General features: G+C 40.4%; 1 protein-coding gene across 1 annotated transcript in view; it reads right to left on the minus strand.

The window, feature by feature from the left end:
• The window catches only part of LOC124553833 (zinc finger protein 492-like), a 114,304-nt gene that overhangs the window by 28,264 nt on the left and 58,187 nt on the right, over positions 1-27,853 (minus strand). The window contains exon 6 of the mRNA XM_047127823.1: positions 4,592-4,629. Within this exon, the coding sequence (XP_046983779.1) occupies positions 4,592-4,629 (38 nt within the window). The remainder of the gene's footprint in view (positions 1-4,591; positions 4,630-27,853) is intronic.

Genomic DNA, 27,853 nt, shown 5'->3' on the forward strand with positions numbered 1-27,853 from the left:
GAGATCACTTGAGTATGTGTCAGAGGGAGCGGGCCATTCAAGATGATGGGTGAGCTGGACAGTGCAGAACGAGAGGTCCAAATGGTAATAAATGTGCATGGAATCTGAAAGAAACATGGGTGCTCCAGTGCTAAGAGGGATGATTCAGAAGGTCAGCTAAGAGGTAACCTCTTGGACAGGTTCTCCGGGAGCCTCAAAGCAGATGGTGGGAACTGAAGTCACCAAGCAGCAAAAAGGAGTGAAGGAGCTGACCAATGGGCTGGAGTAAGTCTGACTTGGTAACAGCAAATAACAGAGGGGTGTAGATGTTACAAAGAGAAAAGGTGAAATGAAGGAGGAAAAAGCAGACTGCAACAGATAGCAGTCGCATTTTAAATGAGATGGATAGCCAGCATGGCTCCATGAGGTGGAATGAGTCCTTTGAGGAAAGGTCACACAGGGCCGGAACGAAACATGAGAGGTCAAAGGGGTTGTGAGGACAATTTTTTTCTTGGAAGCAGAAAACAAGCGAACACTGCAATTCCAAGAGCAGCTGTAATTCCTCCTTGTTGGATCTAGCACCACAAATGTTCCATTGGAGAAGAGTCATAATGGGGATTGGGGAGGAGGGAACAAATGAAGGTTAGTCACCTTGGTGGTTGCTGAGTACCAGCCTTCAAAAATTCACTGCTACAGGGGTAGAGGCTGGAGAATCCTGTTCCATGAGATCTACAAACATTTTGTCATTCACCTTGGGTCAGCCTGTGAATTCCATAGCAGAAAATCGGTAGGTAGGCAGTGGGCACCAGCAAAATGGAGGTCAGCCAGGTGAGGGTATATGTGCCAATAGCACTGAAGGGGATTTTTATGTCAGGGAAAGAGAAAACCGTTCGTTTTTGTTTGATTTCTTAGAACTTTCTAGTTGGCAGATGAGACTACATTTTTAGCTGTAGAAAGTATTTGCAGGAGTACTGCTTTTGTCCTTCCAGCCTGATAGTTGTGTAGCAGGTGATTTCGCCATCAGGGGCAAGGATCTGAAGGCTTGTTGTGCAGCTGCAGGAGGAGAAGGGGATGCTGCTGTGACCTGAGTGATTTCACTACTGCAATACTGAACTTGAAGTTGCAAGTCTGGGTGAGCATATTCTCCGTTATGCATGGCATAGCAAAAATGATATTGTAAATGCCAGATGGTAAAATGCAAGGATCTTGACTAGCAAACAACTGCGAGTGACAAGGTGGAGTTTGATGTCCTTAACTCAGATCTCCTGGATGGCTCACTCATTAAGACACATGGGACATTCATGGGATTACAGCTGATACAGCAGAGAGGATGCAAACAGCTGCCCTCGTGAGTATCTCTGCCAAGAGTAACACATTTGGCCGTGTAACTCTTCAGGCTTTCCCGGCGATCTAATGACATCTTGGGTTGTCGGGTGTTCTGCCGGATATCAGCATCGTACTTGCACGATATTTCGGTCACGTAGCTCGAGACCTTCATCAGGTGCGACCTGAGACTGCTCCTCGAGTGGACCTGGTCCAGTATTTATGCCTATGGCCCTCCCCCTCCACCAACGGCTGCAGGCGCTTCCTCTGTGGTCCGCGCCCATTCCCTGTGACCTGCTGGAGTGTTGCTGCTCCGTTTTCCGTCCCCTGCGGTTCTAGGTGTTCCCTCTGCGGTCCGCGCCCACCAAACCCGCTCCTGGGGGTTTCATCTACGGTCTGGGGTACCAGGCGTTCCCCCTGCGGTCCGCGCCCGCTCACCACGACCTATTGGAGCGTTGCCGCCCCGTTTTTCGTCTGCTGTGGCTCTGGATGTTCCCTCTGCGGTCCGCGCCCACCAGTCCCACTTCTGGATGTTCCATCTTCGGTCTGGTGCTCCTGGCAGTCCTCAGGGGCTCGTTTACCATCTCCATGTCTCTGGTTCTTCTGTTTGTGTAGTGTTGCAGCTGGCCCCGTTGCTCCTTTAACAATTCCAGAGCCCGATCCCAGGCTCTGCTTAGCTGGTACCCTGTGTCACGATTCATAAGATCGTCAGCCATTTTAATCTCAATCGATTCTCTTATAACACTGTCCCAAAATCTGGGTGTTTGTGCTAGAATCTTGGTATCCTCATACTTCATGGCATGATCTAGTTCTAGACAGTGTTCAGCAATGGCTGACTTAGTCACCTGTCTTAATCTAGTGTGCCTCTGATGTTCTTTGCACCTGATCTCCACAGTTCTTGTCGTCTGGCCAATGTAGGACATGCCACATTGACAAGGTATATTGTAAATCCCTGGTTTTCGTAACCCCAGGTCGTCTTTGACACTCCCCAGCAATCCCCCGATCTTGTTGGATGGACAGAAAACACACTTGATATTGTGTTTACGCAGGATCCTACTGATTCTGGCAGAAATAGAGCCAGCATAGGGCAGATATGCCACCTTCCTTGCTTCATCTTGGTCTTCTTTAGGAACCTGTGGTATAGTGGCTGGTCGGAGTGCCCTCTCAATTTGTCTGTCCATGTATCCATTCTTGGAGAAAACTGTTTTGAGACATTCTATCTCTATGGGTAGATTCTCTTGGTCTGATAGGGCACGTGCTCTGTGGACTAAAGTCTTCAGAACCCCATTCTTCTGTGCAGGGTGGTGACAACTGCTGGCCTGCAGATATAAATCAGTGTGTGTAGGTTTTCGGTACACACTGTGGCCAATTGATCCATCTGCTTTCCTCTGGACTAGTACATCCAGCAATGACAGCTGGCCATTCTTCTCCAGTTCCATGGTGAACTTGATATTAGGGTGGCATGAGTTAAGATGTTCAAGAAACTCATTGAGCCTGTCCATCCCATGTGGCCAGATCACGAAGGTGTCATCCACATACCTAAAAAAGCATGTTGGTTTAAATGTGGCTGTCTCCAATGCCCTCTCCTCAAAAGTCTCCATAAACATGTTGGCAACCACAGGGGACAGTGGGCTGCCCATAGCTACACCTTCAGTTTGCTCGTAATATTGGTTTCTGTACAGGAAATACGTGGATGTCAGTGTATGACTGAACAAGTTCTGTACAGCAGTCTCAGGTCGCACCTGATGAAGGTCTTGAGCTACGTGACCGAAATGTCATGCAAGTACGACGCTGATATCCGGCAGAACACCCGACAACCCAAGATGTCACATTTGGTCATGTTTTGACAGGATATGTGTTTTATTATAATGTTGAACTCATTTTGTTTGTTATGTATGGTTGGACCGTGATGACTTCATAGCCTGCCTTAATCTTTGAGGCAAACACTACTTGAGCAAATGGTAGAAAAAGAGTGCATGTGGGCTTTAAGTTTGCATCCATCTTTTTCATTACTCAATGGGCCATAGTGATGCCATGATTAGAGGGAAGTGTGGATTTCTCCCTTGGTGAGGCCATCTAGCATCAGAATGCAAAGAACACCATGTGAAGACTTCAGTGAATGATAGTCCTCAACACAAACAGGCTAACTCTGGAGGAGTGCTGCTGTAAGCAGTTGTTGGGCTTGAAAATCACAATACATCTTCAGAAGTTGTATTACATAAATGACAAAATTTCACAGGGCCTGCAACTGCAACAACACCTTTCAGAATAACGCATGCATTAACCATAGCAAAGGACTGACCACCTCCGGTACATGATACCATGAGGAACTGATGTGCAGCTGGGACGGCCTTGAAATCTTTAGCCTCATTCTGTTTATGTTTAGTGGACACACCCGAAGACATTGATTGAGCCACTGCAAAAAATCCCCATGATTGCCAACATCTCCTCTGGCATGCTCCTTCCAATTGGGTGCCCCCTCAGAGTGGGATTCACGCACCGTAAATGACTGTTCACACCTCCCGAACTCCTGACAGAGGGACCAACTGGCATTTGGGAAAGTAACAGTCACCACTCTCTGGGCCTGGCCTGTATCAGAGGGTGTGTGTGAACCCTACTGTTGACCCAGAGCTAGGAATTATACATTACCTTGTCACCTGTAATGTGTCTAATGAATGAGCCAGCCTTCAGGATCACACCAGGATGATGGAGGAACAAAGAGAATGAGGATTTACCAGCTAAGTCTTCACAACCTTACTGAAACTGGCACCAGCTACTCACAATTCTTCTTGATCATGGCCCGTAAACTGTCACCACTACAAGCTTGTGTGTTTCCTGAGCACCACTGTGGCACAGCATTGAAAGAGTTCTCCGACACTATATTCATTGATCTGAAAAGCTGGGAATCAGCTCCAATTTTTTGATTTATAGCCACTCACCCTTTCTTGTTCTACTGCAGTATGACATTAGCTTGTGGCTATCAAGAATAATCTGTTGAATTTCAGTGATTTTCAACTGATGTTCTGGATTAAACACAATATAGCTGCTGATATACCACCTGAACTTTTGTCTTCCTGTACAGATATTAGACATGTGCTCTATTTATCTAGGAACAGTCACATAATGGTTGTTGCACAGAACAGCATTACTGACCATACTGCCTTGTAATGTTTGTGCTTATTGGTAATTCTGAATAATTACAGTAGTGCATTTCATATCTGAAGTACTCTCACAATAAATGAAAATTAATATTTCTCAAAAAGTTCTGCAGTGAATTATGAAAACTTACCTTGCGCTATCAGATGCATATCTTGTTGAGGCTTCTACCTGAAATATTTCAAGAAATGGCCAGTGATTTACAACTGATGGGACAGTAAATAAATAAATTTCTATTAACACCCACCAACATGTGATTGGTCCACCAAACGCTGTAAGTGAAGCTTGAAAATATCATTAAAGAGGACATAATAAACTGTTGCAGTTAATGAAACAGAATATTAGTAAGAATTCACTTTCCATTTTCTCACTTTGTCTTCAGTACTGTAAATAACTACACAAGCTAGTAATTTGGTTGTAGCCATACTTCCTACTAGACACTTCACAAAGAAAAGTGACCAAAAACATCTTTAACCTTCCATGCACTTACACCTTGTGTAAAATGTTCGTTCACTTTTTTTAATATGAAAACTGCCATTCACTGACAGAAGAATCGATTATCATAAATGACACATTTGGGCCTTTGTGCTCTGGGCAGCCCAGATTAACTTGCAGAAGTGAGGAGCGACTTCTAAAACCAACCTTAAGTTCACATTCAGAACTACATACAGACCTGGACCACTAAATATACAAACATTATTAAATATTGGCAAACTCAAAATACTTTCAGACACTGTAAATGCATAACAAAATTGGTATTACAAAACAGTACACTCACAGATGAAGAAATACCACATTCAGAGAACTGTAGATTTTTACAGAGAACACAGGGAAGAAATTCGCGAAACTATCCCAGAACTAGGCTCTGCATTCATAAACGTCAAATCTATGTTGCAATCAGTACCAAATTTTTCCATTGCCTCCAGACAGACTCTCTCCCTGCAATAATCCAATATTTAGATGAGAGGTACACAATAATTGATGCACATGCATCAATAAATCACGTTAACAAGAACAATGCAGAAAGCAAAACAGTCGTGAGAACAATGTTGAGAAGCATCTGATGAAGTGCCAGAGGAAAATGTAAGAACTTTATTAAATTTTTATCCTCAGACTGGTGCACAATGGAATAACATTTTATGCCCAAACTGCTATTAAATGTATTTATTCACAACTGGAATTTTGACTTAAGCCATTCTCAGGCGACAGCTTACTATGAACTATGTCGAAGTTATTACATGTCATGCCTAGTCATTGGGGAGTGGATATAAAGATGTGCAGTATGATATGACTGACAGAAATTAGTACATTAAGTACTAACATTGTCTGGACATACAAATTATGAAGACTCCAGTCTTTTAATGACTATGGAATTTGCAAACACGGTTAACACAAGGAAAGTACTACCTCAAAAGGAATTATAAAGGTTTCAGACATCACACTGACTTACCACTTGAGAATCGTACAGCTGCCAAATTAATTTTGAATAAATATGTACCATAACAGTTCAGGGATAAAATGTTTTCATTTATAAATGTCTGCCTGACCGTGGATGTAAGAAAAAAGGATAAATGGTAAGAAAAAGACAGTTAGCTAAATTGTTGGCAGATAACCATCCCCCCACCCCACATATATATCACTAAATCACTAAAAAGATATGCAATCAACACTAATATGATTTGAGAATATCACATAGCTTATGTGCCAATAACAAAGCACAATTCCCAGACCTTGATAAATTTCACAGTCAGACATAGATACCTGTTGAAATTGACCATTACCACTGATTAATAAAAGTGGTTCCTGGCCTAGAATAACTGATAACCATGTTCACAGAAGATTCAAAGAAATTCCATGAAAAGTTCAAGGAGAAAACAACAGCAGAAATTCTAAAATACAAGATATATCAGGGATGGCTTATGACAGGAAAGGTCCTGTGATGGGCAGATTGATGAAGGACTAAAGTGGCAAAATACTGTTGGAACACATTTGTAAAATTTTAGAAGGCTTATGATTATAAAGCACGACTGCTTTTATTCAAAATTCTTAAAAAATCTGACATGCAGAAGACAACACGAGTCCTTTTAAAAGAACTTCAGCTTCATTTGATATAAGAACAGACTTTAGCCAAGGCAATGGACTAACTCCATTCTTCTTTCAGACCATACTAGAAAAATGAACATTGAACAGATGGAGCACTTGTCCGAACGTAATACCAGAAGTTGAATACTACTTGGTTAGAAAATGGATGTCAAAATTGTCTGTTATACTTTTGTAGATAATTTAGCAATATTGATGGTGTAGAGAAAGTACAAAACAGAGAGAAATAAAAACAATAGGAAAAGCATGACTACTCATCTCCTCTGATAAGAAGCAGCAATGGGGAACAGCAATGCTGCAAAATCCCACTCAAATACTGAGTATGGGAGTATCAGGGGAAGACAAATTTAAGGATCTATGATAAGTCATATAGCCAAATGGTGGAGAAAATGGAGCCACAAGAGGATGACTATGAAAGATGGTCTTTGCATTACAGTAAACAGAAGAAGTTCATAGTAAAAATTCATTCTCCAAAATTGCAGAACCTATGAATCGCAAGGCAGTCATTTGGCCAGAATACACATCTGCATCATAAACACTGATTTCAGATTTAACAAATGATAGTGAAAATTACGAAAAAAGAAAAGATATCAGGAAACAGAACACCAGTACAAACATTTTAATTCAGAAACAATAGACAAGTATACATAAATATGTAGGGAAATAACTGGGGCCAAAATTTGGCAAAGAAGGGTAATGAGTCTTAGCATACTGAAAAGAAAAACTGCGCAGCAGTACTGAATCTTTTTTTATTAAAAAACTCATTGGCTTACAGAAGTGCACAAAGACCTACAAGAAACTTGTATAAATAAGCAAGAAATTGAAAACCAAAGCAAATACAGAAACAGAATTGAGTTGATAAATTCTCCACAACAAAATAGTTCCAAAAAGACAAGATGGAAACTAGACATAAAGTGAGTGGAGAGAAATACATGTACAGATGACGGAGTAGCATAAAGAAATGTAAAACCTTAGCTGGCCTGTAACTGAGCAGAACAAAGAAACTTGTTTCTCATTTGTAATACCTTCGCAGTACAGCATAGTGGTGCTGTATGTACTGCAAATGAACTACAGCAAGGAGGTCAAAAAGTCTCTGCAAATATGCAGATAACAGTATTTGGAGTGTTTTGTTAGGCTACAGCAATGCTCAGAAGTATTTTTCAGTTGCATTGTTATGCTGTCAGTACTGCTTGCATGAAGTCATAGAAGAGCAATTCATGTAAGTGACACTCCATCAAGCGCTTCATGCTGCTGTGGTTACATATCTAGTAAATGAGCAAAATCATACAACAATATAAGTATATATTCTTTCACCACAAAAGTATGTAACTTGCCTTGATGGTATGGTATTCATTAACCACTATAACTCAGGTATTCACTCAGTGAATGTTTACTTGTAGAGAACTAGAAGTATAACAAAATGGAACACTTGCTTGATGTGAAACAAACTATTTGGCATGTCTTCAAGACTGGGAGGTAACAGTCTAGCCCTGCTACAGAGTATGGCATATCGCAACAACTAACAAGTGTGCAAAGTCATTGGTATGAACAGCAAGTAACAGTAACCAATAACCTAAGGTCCGATCATCCTTTATGAAGAGCAAGGATGAAGGACATTGATTTATTTTATTTCATTAACAGTACAGAGTAACCCACCACCTTGAAATTTAAGGTGGGTCACACGCTTCTGAATCTACCGGCAAAGACTTCTCACTGTTACAATCTTATTGGTATACAGTTGCTATGCTTTTTTTAAAAAATAATATGAAGAAAATAATATATAAAGATTTCTCTTAGGTTACAGCGAATGCAATGCTTAACAATTGTTAAAATGGTTCAAATGGCTCTGAGCACTATGGAACTTAACATCTGAGGTCATCAGTCCCCTAGAACTACTTAAACCTAACCAACCTAAGGACATCACACACATCCATGCCCAAGGCAGGATTCAAACCTGCGACTGTAGGAGTCGTGAGGTTCCGGACTGAAGTGTCTAGAACTGCTCTTAAAGTGGTTCCATACAATTTGTTACTACCTAGTTGATGAGAATGTAATTTATATAATGCACATGTCAAAGAAAAATAAATGAAAAGAATATGTAATACAATGAGTGCAGCGAAAGAAAATGCTGTATTTGGAAGTATAATATAGTCTCAGTAGCACGTTGGCTGATAATGGCCTATTTCTATGTATTTCAAATGAGAAGGTCTCGGTACACCTCGAGCTATTCTCATCTGAAATGGTTTGTGCTAAGGACAGAATGATTTGTAGGCAATCAGCTGCAGCTCCAAGAGAAACACCTCAACAAATCAGGGATGATCTGAAGCAACATAATGGACTGAGCTCACGCACGTCTACCATAAAAAGTCACTTAGTAACAGGCGATTTACATGACAAATGAAATAAACCAGCTCATAAATTCAAAAACTAGGGACAGGATAGACTTTCCAAGGAAACCCTGAACTTGGAATGCCAAAGACGGATTTAAGGTTTTATGGAGTGACAAAAACAAATTTAACATTTTTTCTGATGGTGTGGAGTATACAGGGTGAGTCACTAACTATTGCCACCAAGAGTAACTCTTAAAGTATGATAGGAGTTGAGAGGTTTGTGGGACAAAAGTTGCATGGTACAACAGGGGCCACAGTATGAAATTGGTTAATTGTTGCTTCAGATATATAAAGATCAACTTTGCTTTTGAAATGGGATGCTGCAGTTTGATACTTATTTTCTGATAGCAGCTATGGAGATGAATCCAATGATGTTTAACACTAACATCTTTGAAGGTCAATGAAGGTCAAAAAGGTGGCTTGAACATCCATTTACAGAAGGTGTTCGAAGTGATGACAATTGGTATCAATGCAGTGCTGCGATCTTCTTACCATGGCTGGAGTGGTATTTCTTATCACATCAGCACTTATGGAAACACGTGCTCTGACAACTGTCTCTCATACCTCATGCAAATAGATATGCAGACTTGTAATAAATAGATTACAATTTCATATTCTTCAATTACCCAATGGCAATTTTTTGTATTACACACTTATGTTTATGTAATTGTAACTAATGCTTTCTATAAAACATTTTTGAGTGCTACTGTAATAGGACTGTATTAAGATCCATGGTAAGATGAAAGAAGGAGATAGTAAAGAACAGTGGCAGAGTACAAATACTGTTTTGTTCTGCAGATCACTATATGCAATCTGATGACTATCTGGACAGGAGCAACAATCCTTATGTACATTGATGTGAGCTCATCAGATCAAATCAAAATGTATTCGAAGGAAACAACCACCATATTTTACAGACTGTAAGGTGCACCTTAATTTTCAAGCAATTTTTAAGGAAAGTACATTTTTACCATTTTTTTATTAGATTGCAAAGTCAGCCTAAAAATTTCTTAGTTTATAAAACCAAAATGACCTTGTAAGATCACTGACATTCATTATCTCAACTTTCCTCAGCATCATTGTTGTCTATATATAAGATGGTCTTCACTACCATTACGAGTATCTAAGTTTTAACAATGATATTTTCTCTCACCCTACATCGCAACTGCTTTACTGATGGACACACTTGTTTGTTTGTAGATCATTTTAGAACTCCCTTTGTCATGAATTCATGTTGGGCTCAATCCATCATCCATTTGTTCCAATCCTCTTCCATATACAATTTAAATACACTGAAATGCCATAGAAACTGGTATAAGCATGCGTATTCAAAGATAGAGGTATGTCAACAAGCAGGATATGACACTGCAGTCTGCAATGCCTATATAAAACAAGAAGTGACTGGCACAGCTGTTTTATCAGTTACTGCTTCAACAATGGCAGGTAATTAAGATTTAATTGAGTCTGAATGTGACGTTTTAGCCAGTGAACGAGTGATGGGACAGCATTTCTGAGATAACTATGAAGTGGGGATACTCCTGTATGGCGATTTCATGAGTGTACAGTGAGTATCAGGAATCCATTAAAATATAAAATTTCTGACATTGCTGTGGCCAGAGAAGGATACTGCAAGAAAGGGACTACCAAGAAATGAAGAGAATCACTCAGCGTGATGGATGTGCAATCCTTCCACAAATTGCTGCAGGTTTGAATACTGGGCCATCAAAAAGTATCAGCGTGCAAACCATTCAACAAAACATCACTGATATGGGCTTTTGGAGCCAAAGGCCCACTCGTTCACCCTTGATTACTGCACTACACAAAGCATTACACCTCAACTTGGCCTGTCAACACCAGCATTGGACTGTTGAGACTGCAAACATGTTGCCTGGTCAGATGAGTCATTTCAAATTGTATTGAGCAGATGGATGTGTAAAGGTATGGAGATAGCCTCGTGAATCTATGGACCCTTCTTGTCAGCAGGGAACTGTTCAAGGTGGTAGAGGCTCTGTAACGGTGTGGGGCGTGTGCTGGAGTGATATGGGACACCTGATACATTTGGATATGACTCACAGGTCACACGTACATAAGTATCCTGTCTGATCACCTGCAGCCATTCATGTCCATTGTACAATCTGACAGACTTGGGCAATACCAGTAGAATTGCCACAGAATGGCTCCATGAACACTCTGCTGAGAAACACTTCTGCTGGCCACCAAATTCCCCTGGCATTAACATTACTGAACAAAACTGGGATGTCTCACGACATGCTCTTCAGAAAAGATCTCCAGTCCCTCATACTCTTTCTGATTTATGGTCAGCCCTGCAAGATTCTTGGTGTCAATTCTTCCCCTGCAGTACTTCAGACATTAGCTGAGTAAATGCCATGTTGTGTTGCAGCACTTCTGCATGCTCACTGGGGCTCTACATGATATTACGCAGGTGTACCAGCTTATTTGGCTTTTCAGTGTAGTGTATTTGTCAAGACTTCAAGAAGTTGCAATTGTGAAGTAAGTCCTCCTGCAATAACAACAAGCTTTGGATTTAATTGTCTCCATTTCTCTTTCACAGAATTTTACAAATGACTACTGAAGTGATCTAGCACAAGAAGAGAACTCATCCTCAACGAAGTGACTTTCCTTTGCTTCTGTTAATCCACAATTTCATACCAGCCTCATCCATCCAACCCTTGTCACATACATGAACAACACCTGCCAGTATTCCACAATGTTTTGACGTTTTTTAGCACTTGAAAATGATCACTGGATTAAGTTTAGTGCCATCAACACAACACGAAAGAACAACGGTGTAGTGTTTTAATAGTTACCGTTTTAGCACTTTTCATGGCAACAATTTTGTTTCTTGGCACATCAAGTCTTTATGCACTATTTAACTTAGTTCCACACTGGTTTTCTTTCTATGTTGTATTATAATGTGATGGAAAGGTAATACTCTCTTCATACTCTTGTGAAATTTTATGAGATGTTTTGCTGTTGGTTCACATGCTATGTCCATGACACTTTATAAACCTGTAGCACCAAACATTTTCACACTTAGTATCTGTTAAGTTCCACTGTAGCACTAGCTTACAAGCATGTATTCGAGACATTTTTGTAGTAATTTTAATACCATTTGGATGGTGTGCTTGAATCCATTTCAGTACATCATCTTCTAGTTTTCGTCATTTTGTAATCAGTCCCTTATTTGCACATTTGGCCTTCCTCATGTTTTTCTGTTCTTCTTTACTAGCCTGCCAACAGCAAATTTTTTTTCTGTTGCTGGAGGACTGGAATGCTGCTTGGCTGCTGTGTTTCCACATTGTTCTGCATATGCTTTTACTTTCTATTTATAGCCTACGTCATATGAGTAGCTTTTATTTTTTCCATTGTGAAGCTAGCTACTAAAGAAAATATTCTTCTGTTACCAATAACACAAATCACTTTCAATTCAAGCTCGCTGGCATTGTAGACTGCAATGACACATCACAGGCTAGACAGTGCTCTTGGTTTGTGATTGTGGGGCATGAGGGAGACACTGTTAGCAATCTTGTGAATCCCATTAACTCATGTTCGATGCATTGGTGCAATTGAATCCAAAGTTGCTAGATAGAAATAGATTTCCTGCAGTATTGAATATGTGGCAAATTTTAAGGCAACCAGGAATTTTGACACCAACACTGGACTTGTTATATTAAATTCGAGTATAACACACCTCGACTTTGAAGGCACTTTTTTGAACAAACAAATGAGTTTTATAATCTGTAATGTATGGTATCAAGTCTCTGTAAGTACCACTGGAAATTAATTTGAACAAATAATTAAGGTAACTTAAAATTTTTCATGCATTCAAACTTTCAAATACTACAAGTGAGATAGTAATGTGAGTATCATCAAATGTACAGGATTGATTGACACTGAACATTTGTCATTTAACATTGAAACACAAACAGATATACATTTAATATTTTGCTCTGGTGAACTATGTTCCTCCCAAGCCAAGAGAAATACCATTAACCGGCTATCCATTGGGAATACTTTCCTGTGAGAGAGAGTCGACAACTGTGAGGCAGTATTTAAATTCACATTCATACAACTTTTGCAGTAGTATCTTTGAGGAAGTTTCGGGCATTTCCAAGGTCAATGCTATGATGGCAAGTAGAATTTGTCACACATTTAAACATACTCATCAACCCATTGACAAACAAAAGATGAATGCAGCCAAAGTAAGTGACGAACAGCAATAAGCAAATGATTCAACATATCAAATATTCTACCTCTGCTGAATGATCTCTCAAAAAATCAAATGCATAGCCAACCGCTAATTTGTCACTTTCCGGCTATAGAACATTATGCACAAGTATTATATAGAGAAACACTAAAACTGAATTCAACGGTATTATATCAAACTGTGCATCTGAACTTCAGGAGTTAAATATAGCACTGTATAGTTTTTCTTTAATTAATTTTTATAAACACTGATTACAATAACACTGAATTTTACTATTGGTAAGCCAAAACTGCCACAAGCACAAACCACACATCAAACTGTACAGTTTATCTGGAACTCAACTGTATCCAGGGTATCTAAAATTTGACTAAAACTTACACTACACCCTTACCTTTATCCTTGGTCAGTATGTGTTGGCACGTTTTTGAAAAATTAACTATTATGCAGTGTGATCAAGATATGTCCAGTTCAATTGGTTGTAATTCAAACTTGGTATGTGCTACATAGTAGCATAAAGCACCATGTAAATAAACAGGAAATTATGATCTAAACTGATAAGACGCACTTGTTTGCATAAAAATACTCCTTTGTGTTTACTTATCTTAACAGTTGCATGATGGCAGTTTATCATGTTTTCACTAATATTTATCTTAGAATATTTCATAAGGTTTTAAAGTGACAAGCACGGGGAGGTGCTTAACTCAAGCCAGGCTTCACAAACTCCTCACTAGGGTACCAACTAATCCAGAAGGTACGTTGAGGAAGGAGGATGGGGAAAATACAAAAACAGCATGTGAGACACTGGAATTGCTCCTCAAAACTCATTTTCCTCAATATGCTCTGGCGGATAACATAGGCCAGAATGCAACCCCTGAAAGACAATGCTTCTCAGCCACTCAAAGAGAGGACTGCGACTGGCCAAGGCATGTGTCGATTTCAGTAAAATCCAATGGGCAGTGGGAACATTCTAACAGGTCAAGTCACCTGGCCCAGATGGACTCCCTCCAGCTCTCTTGAAACGAGCAGGAGAGAATCTTGTAAGAGTGCTGTGCAGGTTATTCAGGGTCAGCCTAGCAGCGAGAGTCATTCCCAATGCCTAAGGGCAGTGATAGTTGTCTTTATTTCAAAGCCAGGGTAAACTGATCATACCAGGGCCAAGGATATGAGATCGATCAGTCTGGTTAATGTACATGTTGGGGAGAGGAGGCTAACTATGGCTCATCTATATTCAAACCAACACACACATCATCAACCAGGTAAATCACCAGAGAAAGCTTCCCGTCAATTTGTTGGGAGGGTGGAGAAAGCCCTTTGCTTTCAAGGAAGGGCCCATTCCATCTTCCTGGACATTGAGGGAACTTTTTGTAGGACAACTGTTGATTCCATGGTTAGGGCAGCAGAGATGCATGGCCTAGTTACCACTATATGTAGGTGGACTAAGGCCATGCTTAGTAGAAGGAGGGTAGAGGCCACCATGTTGAATGAAGAGATTGTAAGTAACCACTAGAGATTGTCCACAAGGAGGAGTTTTGTCCACTTTATTGTGGAAGCTGGTGGTGAACAAACTCATTGAGAAACTAGATTCCAGGCAATGATTTTGTGTAGGATACACAGATGACCTTGTCATAGTAATACTTGGCACATTTACTGACACAGTTAGGAATATGCCACAAGGTGCGCTGCACGTTGTGCAAGACCAGTGCATTAAATAGAACCTAAGGGTTAATGCTACAAAGACTGTTGTGGTACCAATCATGAAGAAACATATCCAACACTGAAGTTGGAATCTAAAGCTTTTCGATAAAACTCGATCTGTGAAGGGGATAGTGAAAGATCTAGGGGGTACCCTTAGATGAGAAACTAACATGGATTCCTCACATTAAGAGCATCTGCTCCAGGGCGAAAGGTACTCTAGTGAGTACCAAAAGGACTTGTGGCAAAAAAAAACTAGGGCCTAAGACCCTGAGGTATGCACTGGATATACAGCACGGTGGTTAGACTTAGAATCTCCCATGGGGCCTCAGTGTCCTGGAAGAAGGTAGAACAGCAGGTTGCAGCTAAGAAGCTTGCTAAGGCGCTGAGCCTGGCCTGCTTCACCATAAGAGGCAGAATTAGTAGCACACCAACCACTGGGGTGGAAGCCATGCTGGGCATGCCTCCACTAAACCTTTGGGCAGCAGCTGGTGCATACAGACTCAAAACTGGATCTCATTGGGATATCCAGACTCAGACACTAATATAGTGAGTGACGCAAATATAGGAATGGCTGGGGAAATGCCGGCCAACTATATAACAACTCCCAACTGCTTCAACAAGTTTGACAATATAATAATTTGAAGTTGGGAACAGTGAGAAAAAACAGTTTGACGCCATACTGGCGACATTGTCTGGTTCACTGATTGGTCAAAATCAGACCAAAGTGCTGGGGCCATGGTGTATGGGATTCAGTGAAGACTGGAGGGCATCGTCTCTCTAGGACAACTGGCCTCGGTATTCCAAGCTGAAATTACTGCTATCAGGGTGTGTGTAGAGGAGAATATACATAGGTGCTAGAAGGACTGTAGCATCTACATCTACTCAGACAGCCAGACAGACCTTAAATCATTAGCAAACTCCTGCAACAAGATCTAAAATTATTGTAGAATGTCACAGGGCTCTGGTGGAGCTAGGGGGAAGCAATTGGGTAAAACCAATATTGGTCCTTGGCCACTCAGGGATCAGTGGCAAAGTACAAGCCGACACATTGGGGGCAGAGACTCCATTCATTGGACTGGAACCTGTCCTGACAATCACTAAGGCTATGCTCAAACTAGAACTACAGAACTGGCTTAGAAGACAGCACATAGAATACTGGCCAAGGTCGATAACCAAAAACATGGTAAGGTAATGATGCCAAAGCCGTGTTTTAAAAGAAGCTCTGTAATCCTGGGCTTGAACAGCCAAGAGATTAAACTCACACCCAAAGGTGTAGGGGAGGCATTTCCAGCATGGCTTCCATGCCAGCAGTTGGCGTGCTACTAATTCTGCCTGTTATGGTGAAGCAGGCCAGTCTCTGCACCTTAGCAAGCTTCTTAGCTGCAACCTGCTGTTCTACCTTCTCCTATGACACTATGACCTCATAGGAGATCCTAAGTCTAACCACCGTACTGTATATCCAATGCATACCTCAGGGTCTTAGGCCCTAGTTTTTTTGCCACAAGTCCTTCTGGTATTCACTAGAGTACCTTTCGCCCTGGAGCAGATGCTCTTAACCCCTAATCACAGTCTTGAGTACTTCTCACGCAACTACAGTCGTGCAGTCCCGTGGACTGCGTTCAGAAGGCAGGAAAAATACGTAAAAAAATCACCAATATAGAGCTACTTTTTGAATTTAGTACTACATATTTATTCTTCAATTATACATAAATGGTAACTTATGAACAAAATATTGTTTCGATGCTGTGAAAAAGACCTATTCATATTGCGCTCTAAATTCTCATTGAAATTTACAGTGATTGACAAATATCCAAATATCTAGAAGTAGTTCGTTACTTGAAACTTGGTTGTTGCAGGTTAATGTTGATCAAGTACCATCAGTGTTAAATTTAATGAGTATTCTTGACAGCAAATGAAACAGAAAAAATCTGCACTACTGAAAGTGGCCACATTACGCACCACCTTACATGCACTGCAGACACACCTTACAAGAGCATTCCAAACAAATTGGGACCTTGCACTTGCGACACAAGTAACTTGTCTCTCTCTTCTTTTTTGGTGGACAAATGAGGCATGTCTTCCTTCCATCCCTAGGTAGTTTGTCCTCCTTTTCCAGCTCTTCATGGAGATGTACTTCAGTTCCTAGAACTAGAATGATAGAAAATCTCAATTCTTGTGGGAGGCATCTAATCACTATCCTTTCGTGCAGTGAATGTTCGATCAGTTCTTTCGCTAGGGTTTTCATGAAGTTCATCCTGGTAAGCACAGTTCTTACCTTGAATGACTGATGAGCAACATATGCTCTGACAACACTCATGTCAAGAATATGGAAAAACACGGCCATGGTCCAACATTGTGTGCGGCGACTTTAACAATATTTGGCACACTTTTTGTCTACAGTATCAACAGCACCCTTTGTTATAGTGGGCTATTATTAAAGGTTTTTTACTTTCCACGTGATCTTCTATGGAGTGATGCATTGTTGACATAAGAATTACTGCTCTTCCTTTCTTAGGCACATGCAAAATGAGCGTGATGTGTTTGGTAAATCCATACAATGTTGTTCCAACTTCATGTCTACAGGAAGGCAAGAAAGATGCAGGAATTTCCTTTCGGTTCTTCCGCATTGTTCTCACTGTTGTCAAACCATTTTTCTGTAGCACATCTGCAAGTTCAATTGATGCATACCAGTTATCAGTAGTGTTGTTTCGGTTAGTATGTGGTATTGGCTTGCACAGTCTGAGGACAGCCTGAGTGATAATGGCGTATTTCTTCTCGTCTGGAGAAAGTCCTGCTCCATCAGTACCTTTTCCACAGTAGAGATAGGTGCTGAAGATGTAGTTAGTCCTGGAGTCAGCTACGCATTGAAGCTTCAGGCCATACTTTGCCAGTTTAGATGGAATATACATTTTGAATTTACAGTGTCCTCTGAAACTGATTAGCATTTCATCAGCTGTAGCATTAGCCACAAAAATATAGGATCGCTGTGAATTTTCGTTGAATTTAAGTAGAATGTTTGTTATAGCAGCTGCTGGATCAGAAACCTTACGTAACTCCCTGTCATCTGCGCATCAAATCTCAGGCAGTTGATAATTGCAGCAAATCTTGCTGATGACATAGTGATATGGAAAATAGCACAGACAGTCCCATCAATACAAAAGAGAACGTATGTCTTAGTCATTCAATTTGAGTACTGAAGTGTATATAAGAAGGCCGATGAAACTCTTCGTTTCAGACGTTGTACAAGGTCTGACTTCTGTTCTCTCCGTATTCGTTTATTTTCCACGAATTTTTTCAAGTTTCTCATTTGTCCATGTGAGTATTTCTTTCACCATATCATCACTGAAAATATAGCTCCAAGCAGTCAATGGGTCGATCTCTGATTGTCCTCTGAGTTCGTGTAGAAGTGCTGGTATCTTCAATATATTATGAGCTGGAATTCTGACATGACTGTTTGGTTCTAGTGCCGACCACTTGAACCTATTTCCACCATAGAAATATTTCTTAGCACGTTCCTCATCTCCATCACTATCTCATTCTCCTTCAGACGTTTCCTTGTCATTTTCACTCTCGCCAGACACACTGGATTCCGAATCATGTTCACTATGTATAAAATCACCATCCTCCACATTAGAAAAGTCAAAATCGGATACATCACTCCCCACTTCATCACTAATTCTTGAAAGTTTTTCTTCAAAATTTGGATCGTCTGTTCGCACAAACGAAGGACCAGGGTTACCTGACATAGTTCCAAAGTTATTGTCACCGACACAGATGCAAATAACAAAACAACCACAACGAAAAGGAAAAATGCTCAGTCAGTCACTGACTTACACTAACACAGTTGTGCGGTCCCATGGACGTCGTTTCGATGAAACAAAAGCAAACACAGCAATTGCAACAATGACTGCCGTGGCAACAAGCAGCAGACTGAGAATAAGGAAGCTACTGCCACCCAGCTCTTCAAGGTCAATAGCGTTCCTAGAAAGAGGGGTATGAAAACTAGCGCGACTGTAGTTAAGGGTTAATGTAAGGGGTCCATGTTAGTTTCTCATCTAAGGGTATCCCCTAGATCTTTCACTATCCGCTTCTTCACAGGTTGAGTTTCATCGTAAAGCTTTAGATTCCAACTTCAGTGTTGGATATGCTTCTTCGTGATTGGTACCACAACAGTCTTCTTAGGATTAACCCTTAGGTTCTATTTAATGCACTGGTCTTGCACAATGTGCAGTGCACCTTGTGCCATATTCCTAACTGTGTCTGTAAATTTGCCAAGTATTACTATGACAAGGTCATCTGCATACCCTTCACAAAATCATTGTCTGGAATCTAGTTCATCAATGAGTTTGTTCACCACTACATTCCACAATAATGTGGATAAAATTCCTCCTTGTGGACAACCTCTAGTGGTGTTACTTACAATCTCTTCATTCAACATGGTGGCCTCTACCCTCCTCCTACTAAGCATGGCCTTAGTCCACCTACATATAGTGGTAACTAAGCCATGCATCTCTGCTGCCCTAACCATGGAATCAACGGTTGCCTTACAAAAAGCTCCCTCAATGTCCAGGAAGATGGAGTGGGCTCTTTCTTGAAAGCAAAGGGCTTTCTCCGCCCTCCCAACAAATTGACGGAAAGCTTTCTCCGGTGATTTACCTGGTTGATGCGTGTGATTGATCTCATATCCTTGGCCCTGGTATGACCAGTTTTAAAAGAAGCTCTGTAATCCTAGGCCTGAACAGCCAAGAGATTAAACTCTTGGTTGGACTGATGACCAGCCATGGGAATTTCAAAAAATACCTATATACAACGGGTATAATGGAAAAGACCCTAAATGTATCATCTGTGATGAGAGTGAAGAAACTGTATCACACCTAATCGTTGAATGCACGGCATTGGAGAGCGAGAGATGGTGGTGGTGGTTAGTGTTTAATGTCCCGTCGACAACGAGGTCATTAGAGACGGAGCGCAAGCTCGGGTTAGGGAAGGATTGGGAAGGAAATCGGCCGTGCCCTTTCAAAGGAACCATCCCGACATTTGCCTGAGGAGAACGAGAGAGACAGAATTTTTGGCACAATTAGAAGTGAAGAAATTGTGTCTAACAAAGATCTGGTAAAGGGACTCCTTGCAATATCCAAGGGCACTGGTTGGCTTTACTAGATATACAACGAACAATACCACACAGTAAACTGTTTCAGTGCAGGAAGTTCCAGGTTAGACCAAAGCTGTTTTAGCCTCCCTGCCAAAATCAAATCAATCATTCTTAGTGAATCTGAATTTAGATATTTTTTGACAAATTAACTATTATGCAGTGTGATCAAGATGGGTCCAGTTCAATGATTGTAATTCAAACTTGGTATGTGCTACATAGTAACCTAAAGCACCATGTAAATGAGCAGGAAATTATGATCTCATCTGACATGCTTATTTTAACAGTTGCATGTGATGGCAGTTTATCATGTTTTCACTTATATTAAATGTAATATTTATCTTAGAATGTTTGGTAAGCTTCTAAAGTGGCCAGCATAGGAAAGTGCTTATTTCAAGTAGTTTAGCTTCAATAAAAACAATGTACTTTCCATCATTGTTATTTTAATTTACTTTTGTAAGATGCTTTGCAGATGACGTATTGTAAGGTTTCTTGAGGTTTTAAATAAGCAGTACTGCTGTGCCTCATGGTCTTTGGTAATATATGTTTGTTTCTCACATAGTTTGGGCCAGTGAACAGTTACTGTTGTGTGTGGGTAGGGTTTGACAGTAGCTCAATGGAAGTCTCTGGGCAGCCAACCAGTTGTGCCATTTCAACTCTGTAAAATTGTATGGATGATAGGATTTTGAGCAAAATGTGAGGATTTTTGCAGCTTCTCATTACATTCAACTGTTTTATGTGACTGGCAAACTTTCACTTTGTGCAACTGATAGTTTTGTTTTATGCTTAAGTGTGATAGACAGTTATACAGCATCAAAGATGAACTTATATTAACACATAGTTGGAACTTAGATTTTGGTTCTGATTTCACAGTAGCTTATGTAACTGGGAGATCTGTCAAATATTCTTAATTATTCACATAGCTGAACTGCACTGACCTTCAATCTGAAGTGTTCAACCTTGGAATGTGAACCTATGTAATTCAATTTAATGATTTTAAGTATGGTCATTTATATTTTTGTGTCTTACATTGACAGTATACACCATTCAACTTAACCCTGCCACTGGCTTTACTTTTACTTATTTAGTTTTCACTACCTTTAAATTCAGTTTAAACAACTTGTTTAAGTATACATTAATTATTGCAATATATACTTAACTCAATACTTTTAGATGTTGCTTGACTGACAAAATCTAGTGTAGACAGCTGGTGATTTTAACAGGGTAGATACTCAGTGATGTATGGCGTTGACCCATGCATGGGACTGTAGAGGTACATTCCGCATCAGATTTGTTCACTAACCTGAAACTTAATACATCATAGGACCAATTTCAAAACATTAACATTACGCATCTTGATTGAATTTTCACAGTAAGCAATCAGCTCAGAGTGTCAGTAGCTGGACTGATATCACTATCAGTGACCCTACTGGCACACAAACTGAAGATAACCAACATAAGGCCAAAATATTACATTTGCTCATCCAAATTTATTTCATCACGCAATATTGTAACGGGGTTCTTCCTTTCAGTACCAGCATCAAAATCAAAATGACAGATTTTGAGATGATCAATAACTGCTGACTTTCTACTGTGCAACCACTTAATAGAAAAAAGGCACCTGGACCATATGAGATGGCTATACAGTATCACTTGTAATACAGTAACTTGTTCCTTCTCTAACAGCAGCTTATTAAACGTCTCTGAGGCCATGAAAACTTCCTGGTGATTGGAAGAAGGCGCCAATCAATCATATTCTCAATTAGTGTCACCTGATATATGCACATAATCATAGCAAAATTAAGCATGTGCAGGAATAATGTTGTATGGTACATTTTCGAGTTTTTAGCAAATCGACAAAAACTGTTAATAATAATGTAATAGCAGATATGTGTCGTTTGCAGATGCAGACTGTTGAAAATAGTTGGTTGTGCTTTTTAAAATTGTGCTAAGGATAGGTTTTAGAAAATACAGAACTATTAAAATGAAAAAAAACAGTGTATAGCAACTGATTTACAGCATTACTGCAGATCACTCTGTATTCTGTTGTAATGATAAGGTTGCCTAGAATCTGAAAGTTTTAAATAAGGAAACTGTAACAAGATACAAACTAACATTTACTGTAAACTTATTAATTTGGTCTTAAAAAGTAACAGAACATTAGTTTGTTATCAAGTTGAGACCCAAAACTGGCACATTACACTCAGTTGGCATACTGAATTTTCATAAAATGCCTGCATTTTGATTCCATGTATTTTGTTGTGGGCAATAGAACACTTTTCTTCTCTTACAAGTTTCAGTAGCCAATTGTAGAGCAACCAAAAATCAGAAGGCTGGACTGATATCACCATCAGTGACCCTACTGGCACACAAACTGAAGATAACAAATATCAATCAATAATTTAACAATTTTTAATTTGTGTTCACCAGCATGTTTTACAATAAAATGTCTTTCACATGGGTGAAGTATGCTTATGCCTCAAGGATCGTCACTGCATAACTTCAACCAGAGCACACCAGTAATTTTCGAAGCAGATGGTGTTTTGACAACCAGCTCAACAGATCCTAAGCCCTTGAGGTCTTCCATCATCCCCTGAATGGTCAGTTTTGAAGATTCTACAGAGGCCTAAGCTATGACATGCTTCCATTCTAAAGGAGCCATAACATTTGACACTTTCTCTTTTCAATCATTGTGAAGTTCCTGTCACAAGGTAGGAAACTATGACTAACATAAAAACTTTATGTATTTCTCCACAGTACTTTCAGTTGACCAGATAGAAATGTAGTGCTAAAACTCTCCAGTTATTGTTCAGCCCAACATGGTGGTCAGACCATATAATTAGTTTGTGTTCCATACTTCAAGCATTGCAAACTTTGAGACAGGACCTTGCATCAGATCCATCCCCTAAATTTACTGTATTACGTAAGTACCAATGTCATGAACTATGGAATTATATGATGGCAGCTGTCTATGGCAGAATACCATGGAATGTGACAATGTATGACAAAGTAGAATCTGTTTTAGGTCCACACATGTAACATATATATTGTTGTTCCTTTGTAGCCATTTCTGTATTGTGTTCAACAGTTTGTATGTTCTTTCTGCTTTTGCACGACACAACTGACTTAAATTCTATGTTGTGCATTTGTATTTCATCTGAATCTGTGACCATAAAGAATCGATACATTCTGAACAGATTGAGAGTGTGGTACACACATTCTTTCAGAGATTTATTCCTACTTTGAGAAACTCAAACTGAGTTCCCGAATCAGAGACCTGTCATCATTTGATACGGCATGTGGCCTACAGAAATATTTTCCTCAATCATCTTCAGGAGTGGTCACTCCACTTTCCAGTTGATGTTGAAGAGAGAGTTTTCATTGCTGGATTACACAAAATATGTCAAGCAATGTTTTTGACACCCTTACTTTGACTGGACTTCATATCTGAATGTAGCTTGTTTCCATGAAGTACTGTCTGTCTTACTTTCCTTTTTTTTCTGCCTCGTACACCTATTTGCATGGAGTTTATCAAGTAAACTGACTTTTCATTGTACATGAAGGCATGGTAATCTTTGTACAGCTTTAATTTAATTTACATACTTAAATCTCCTAGAATCCTCCTTTTGAACACAATTCAGTATTGCGTACATGATCCTGTATCATGCTGTCAATATTACCACCCAATATTCAACTGAAGTATCATACCCCACATTGTCATTTAATAATTAGCAGTGTGTATTCTACTTTTTCATCAATAATAATGAAAGAACTGTAGTTATTTTCATCCATGTTACTTACTTTTACTGTAATACTGTCAGAAGATGCACATAAGGTATGTTGTTAGAGCCATGTACTCTACAGGGCATACATGCTGCTGTTCAGGACACATATTATTCCATAAACATATGTCCTTTTACAAAACCAATCAAACCAATCCAGCATTATTCCACTCACTTGCGTTTGTGGCTGTTGCGCTGGAACTACCTTTCCTTTTGTGATTTATGTTACAATCCACCACCATGAAGCCTCTTTCTCTTAATATCCTGCCAATTACCCTAAGTTAATTTTCTTTTTCTGTGCATTATTTGCATTTGCTGTAAGCGTCACCTTGCTACACTATGCAATTCTTGTAACATCTTGCAAGCAGACAAGATGGTGGTCATATCAAACTGTGGTCACATCGTGTCCTCCAGTACCCTGTCTCCACTGGTTCCGCATCTGCTGCAACTGTTAATGCTGCTTTCCTTGTGTGAGCCAAAACATGACAGAATGACCAATAATTCTGCCCCCCCCCCCCCCACACACACACACCAATATTCCAACTTGTGGAAGTGGCAGAGAATAGTGGCACTTAATTACATGTTGCTATTTCATATGACATATCTGCACTGTGTGCTGTGTAACACTGACCTGTCCTATCACACAAAAAATGGCAATACTGGGCCTATGTGCACACAACCTCTCTGCCATTTAAATCACATATTATGTTTATGCTGTTCTATAGTCCTCTTAACGTGGCATGGTGCAGACCACTGCTTCTGAATGTGTTACTTTTTAGAAACAGTAGTGTATTACAGGGAGTACATAAAGTCTGGGAAAATTTTCCATTATTTATTGCATAAGAACCAAACATTTTACAGATATCATACGTACGTCATTTTAAAGAGAAACCCCAAAATGTATTTTTGATTTATACCACCACAGCTATTGTTTGGTAATTTGCCGATAGTTGGCACTAGTTGCAAACATGACAAGTTGAGGTGCTGAGCGAGTTTTCTGCGTGTTGGAGTTTGACAAAAACAAGTTTGCTACAGCTGTTCAACAAATTTTACAACCAAGTACAGTAAGAAGCCACCAACAAGGAAGCCCATTTACCACTGACAACAATTCGTTACGACTGGTTGCTTGTGCCCCGCAAAGAGAAGAGGACATCCTAGTGTGAGTGAAGTGAATATGGAGCACATATGAGAGACATGCTGGGATGGATATGGCAAGAATTCGATTAGCATATTGATGTCTGCTGGGTCACTCGTGGTTCGCATATTGAGTGTTTATAAGAAAGACTTTCAGAGTTTCTTTTCAAAATGCAATATGTATGATATCTGTACAATGTTTAGTTCTTGTGCAATAAATAATTGAAAGTCTTCCTGGACTTTATGTATACCCTGTATTTTAACAGTATTACTGTGTCCATATTCTGGAGCTACATATACACACCGCAAAATGACAATAAGTAACCTAGCCAACTTCAGAATTATTATGAAATTATGTTACCTATATTTGATCTACATTTTGATCATGCCAATTATGTTAAGAACAGTGCAGAGCTATACTACTACAACATGACCTTCATTCATTTACACCATATCTGTGAATTGGAACGTACGAGTATTTGAAGTAAAGAGATCTCTCTCCAGTTACATGGTAGAAACCACACACTTTTACACAATGAATGAAACATAAAAGCAACACCAAAACAGTATTTCACAAACACTTTACCCACTCAACAGTGTAGTACTTGTTGCTCAGGCATTATGTGGCTCCAGTGGGGTGGAGTAACAGATGACTTGTGCATATGCATCTTTAAAAGCTGTACCTTCAGTTGGTCATAACTGCAAAGTATTAGAATTACAGGCCAAATTTCAATGTCGGATCAACTAGAGCATTGATGTCTTGCAAGCATCATACTTTATAGACTGAAGTAATGGAAATTCCTGGATGGAATGTAACAATATTATGAAGAGCAAAGATGATTGGCTGATTGGTTTTGGGCACAAAGGCACCAAACTACAGGGTCATCATTCCCTTTTTCCTGACAGAAGCAAAGCTCAAGGTACAAAAACACTCAGCACCACACCTAAAAAGAAAATGAATGGAATGAACAACAAATGGGGAAAGTAGAAGAAGGTATTAAAACCATATTGAATATGGTCTGGGCTGGCTGATCAAAATAATAAAAGAGGATGAGCCAGCCACTCTACAACACATTAATATGTCCACCCCAAAAAGACAAGGCAAGATGAACATATGTAGGGAAAAGACAACCACGAAGACAAACAAATGCAAAGAAAGTACAACAGAGTTACAATGGAGGGAGGGTAGCGACCTCAGAGAGAATGCTAAATGCTCACCCCTAGATGGTACGATAGAACTCCCCTCACGAATAAAACGTAAAACTAAATCTGCTGTTGAAGAATTGTTCACAAATACTGAGGGTATGGTGCTGGGAAGGTTAAAAGTCTGCTGGAGTGGCTAAAAGTGAGCAGTCCAGCAAGATGTGGATGACAGTCACATGTGAGCCACAGTGAAACCGAGGTGGGTCCTCGCAACAGAGGAGCGAGCCATGTGTTAGGCATGTATGGCAAGTGCGGAGCCAGCAGAGAACCCACAGAGTCCCTGCGAGAGGCTCGCATGGAGGTCTTCCACACATTCGTAGTCTCCTTAAGGGGAAGCAGTTTGTTGTGCATACTACGATTATGTCATTCAGTCTCCCAAGCCTGAAAAACCTTATGGCATAATAATGATCGAAGGGCAGTTACAGGGATGCCGATCTCCGAAAGTGGTTTCCACGTAGCCTGTTTGGCCAGCTTGTCAGAAACTTCATTTCCTGGAATTCCGACGTGGTCTGGGGTACACACAAACAACACAGAATGACTATACTCTTCCAGGGCACAGATGGACTCCTGGATGGTCACTACCAAAGGATGGTGGTGGTAGTACTAGTCGATAGTTTGTAGGCTGCTCAAGGAGTCAGTACAGAAAAGAAACGACTCGCTAGGGCATGAGTGCATGCACTCAAGACCACGAGAAGTGGACGCCAGCTCTGCAGTCAAAACACTGCAGCCGTCTGGCAAGTAGTACTGTTCAATATGTCCTCTATGAACACACAAAAAGCCAACGTGACAATCACCAATCGAGCTGTCAGTGTAAACCACCTCATGGTCCCGGTACATGTCAAGAATCAAAAGGAAGTGGCAGCAGAGAGCTGCAGGGTTAACTGAGTCCTTAAGGCCCTGTGAGAGGTGCAGGTGAAGATTCAGCTTTGGGGTGCACCATGGAGCTGTACGTGAAAGGACCTTCAGCACAGGTGGTAAAAGCAAGGGCTCAACTTTAGACAGAAGAGATCGTATGTGAACCGCAATCTGAAGCCCTGACCTCAGTCTCCGATGCAGGAGATGAAATGCCGTGCACGGGAAAAGCAGACAGTAATTCGGATGTTCAAGACAACTATGATGTATGCAATGGAACTGGCGAGCAGCTGTGCACGCCTAACCTTCAATGGAGTGACTCTGGCCTGGTCACTGGACTCGTCCTGAAACCACCTGTTGCCAGGCTAACACCACAGTGGTGCACTGGGTCGAGTAAACATAATGCTGAGGGCACCGCCTAACAATAAACCAGATTCCTACAGTCAAGATGGGATTGAATGAGGGCTCTGTAGAGCTGCAGCAGCGTAGAGTGATCTGCACCCCAGCTGGATGTTGCTCAGGCAGTGGAGGGCATTCCGCTTCAGCTTACGAAGATGAGGAAGCCATGTCAATCGGGCGTCGAAATCTAGTCATAAGATTCGATACATCTCCATTACAGCGAGTGGATTGTCATTAAGGTGCAGTTCTGGTTCTGGATGAACAGTATGATTCAGACAGAAGTGCGTGACACATGACTTTGCAGCTGAAAACTGGAAGCCGGGGGCTAGAGCCCATTACTATGCCTTGTGAATGGTTCCCTGTAGGCGCTGCTCAGAAACACCAGTACTAGGGAGCAGTATGAGATGCAGAAGTCGTCTGCATACAGAGAAGGTCAGACCGATGACCTGACAGCTGCTGCAAG

This window comes from Schistocerca americana, chromosome 11 (genome assembly GCF_021461395.2).
Source record: "Schistocerca americana isolate TAMUIC-IGC-003095 chromosome 11, iqSchAmer2.1, whole genome shotgun sequence".
Lineage (NCBI taxonomy): Eukaryota > Metazoa > Arthropoda > Insecta > Orthoptera > Acrididae > Schistocerca > Schistocerca americana.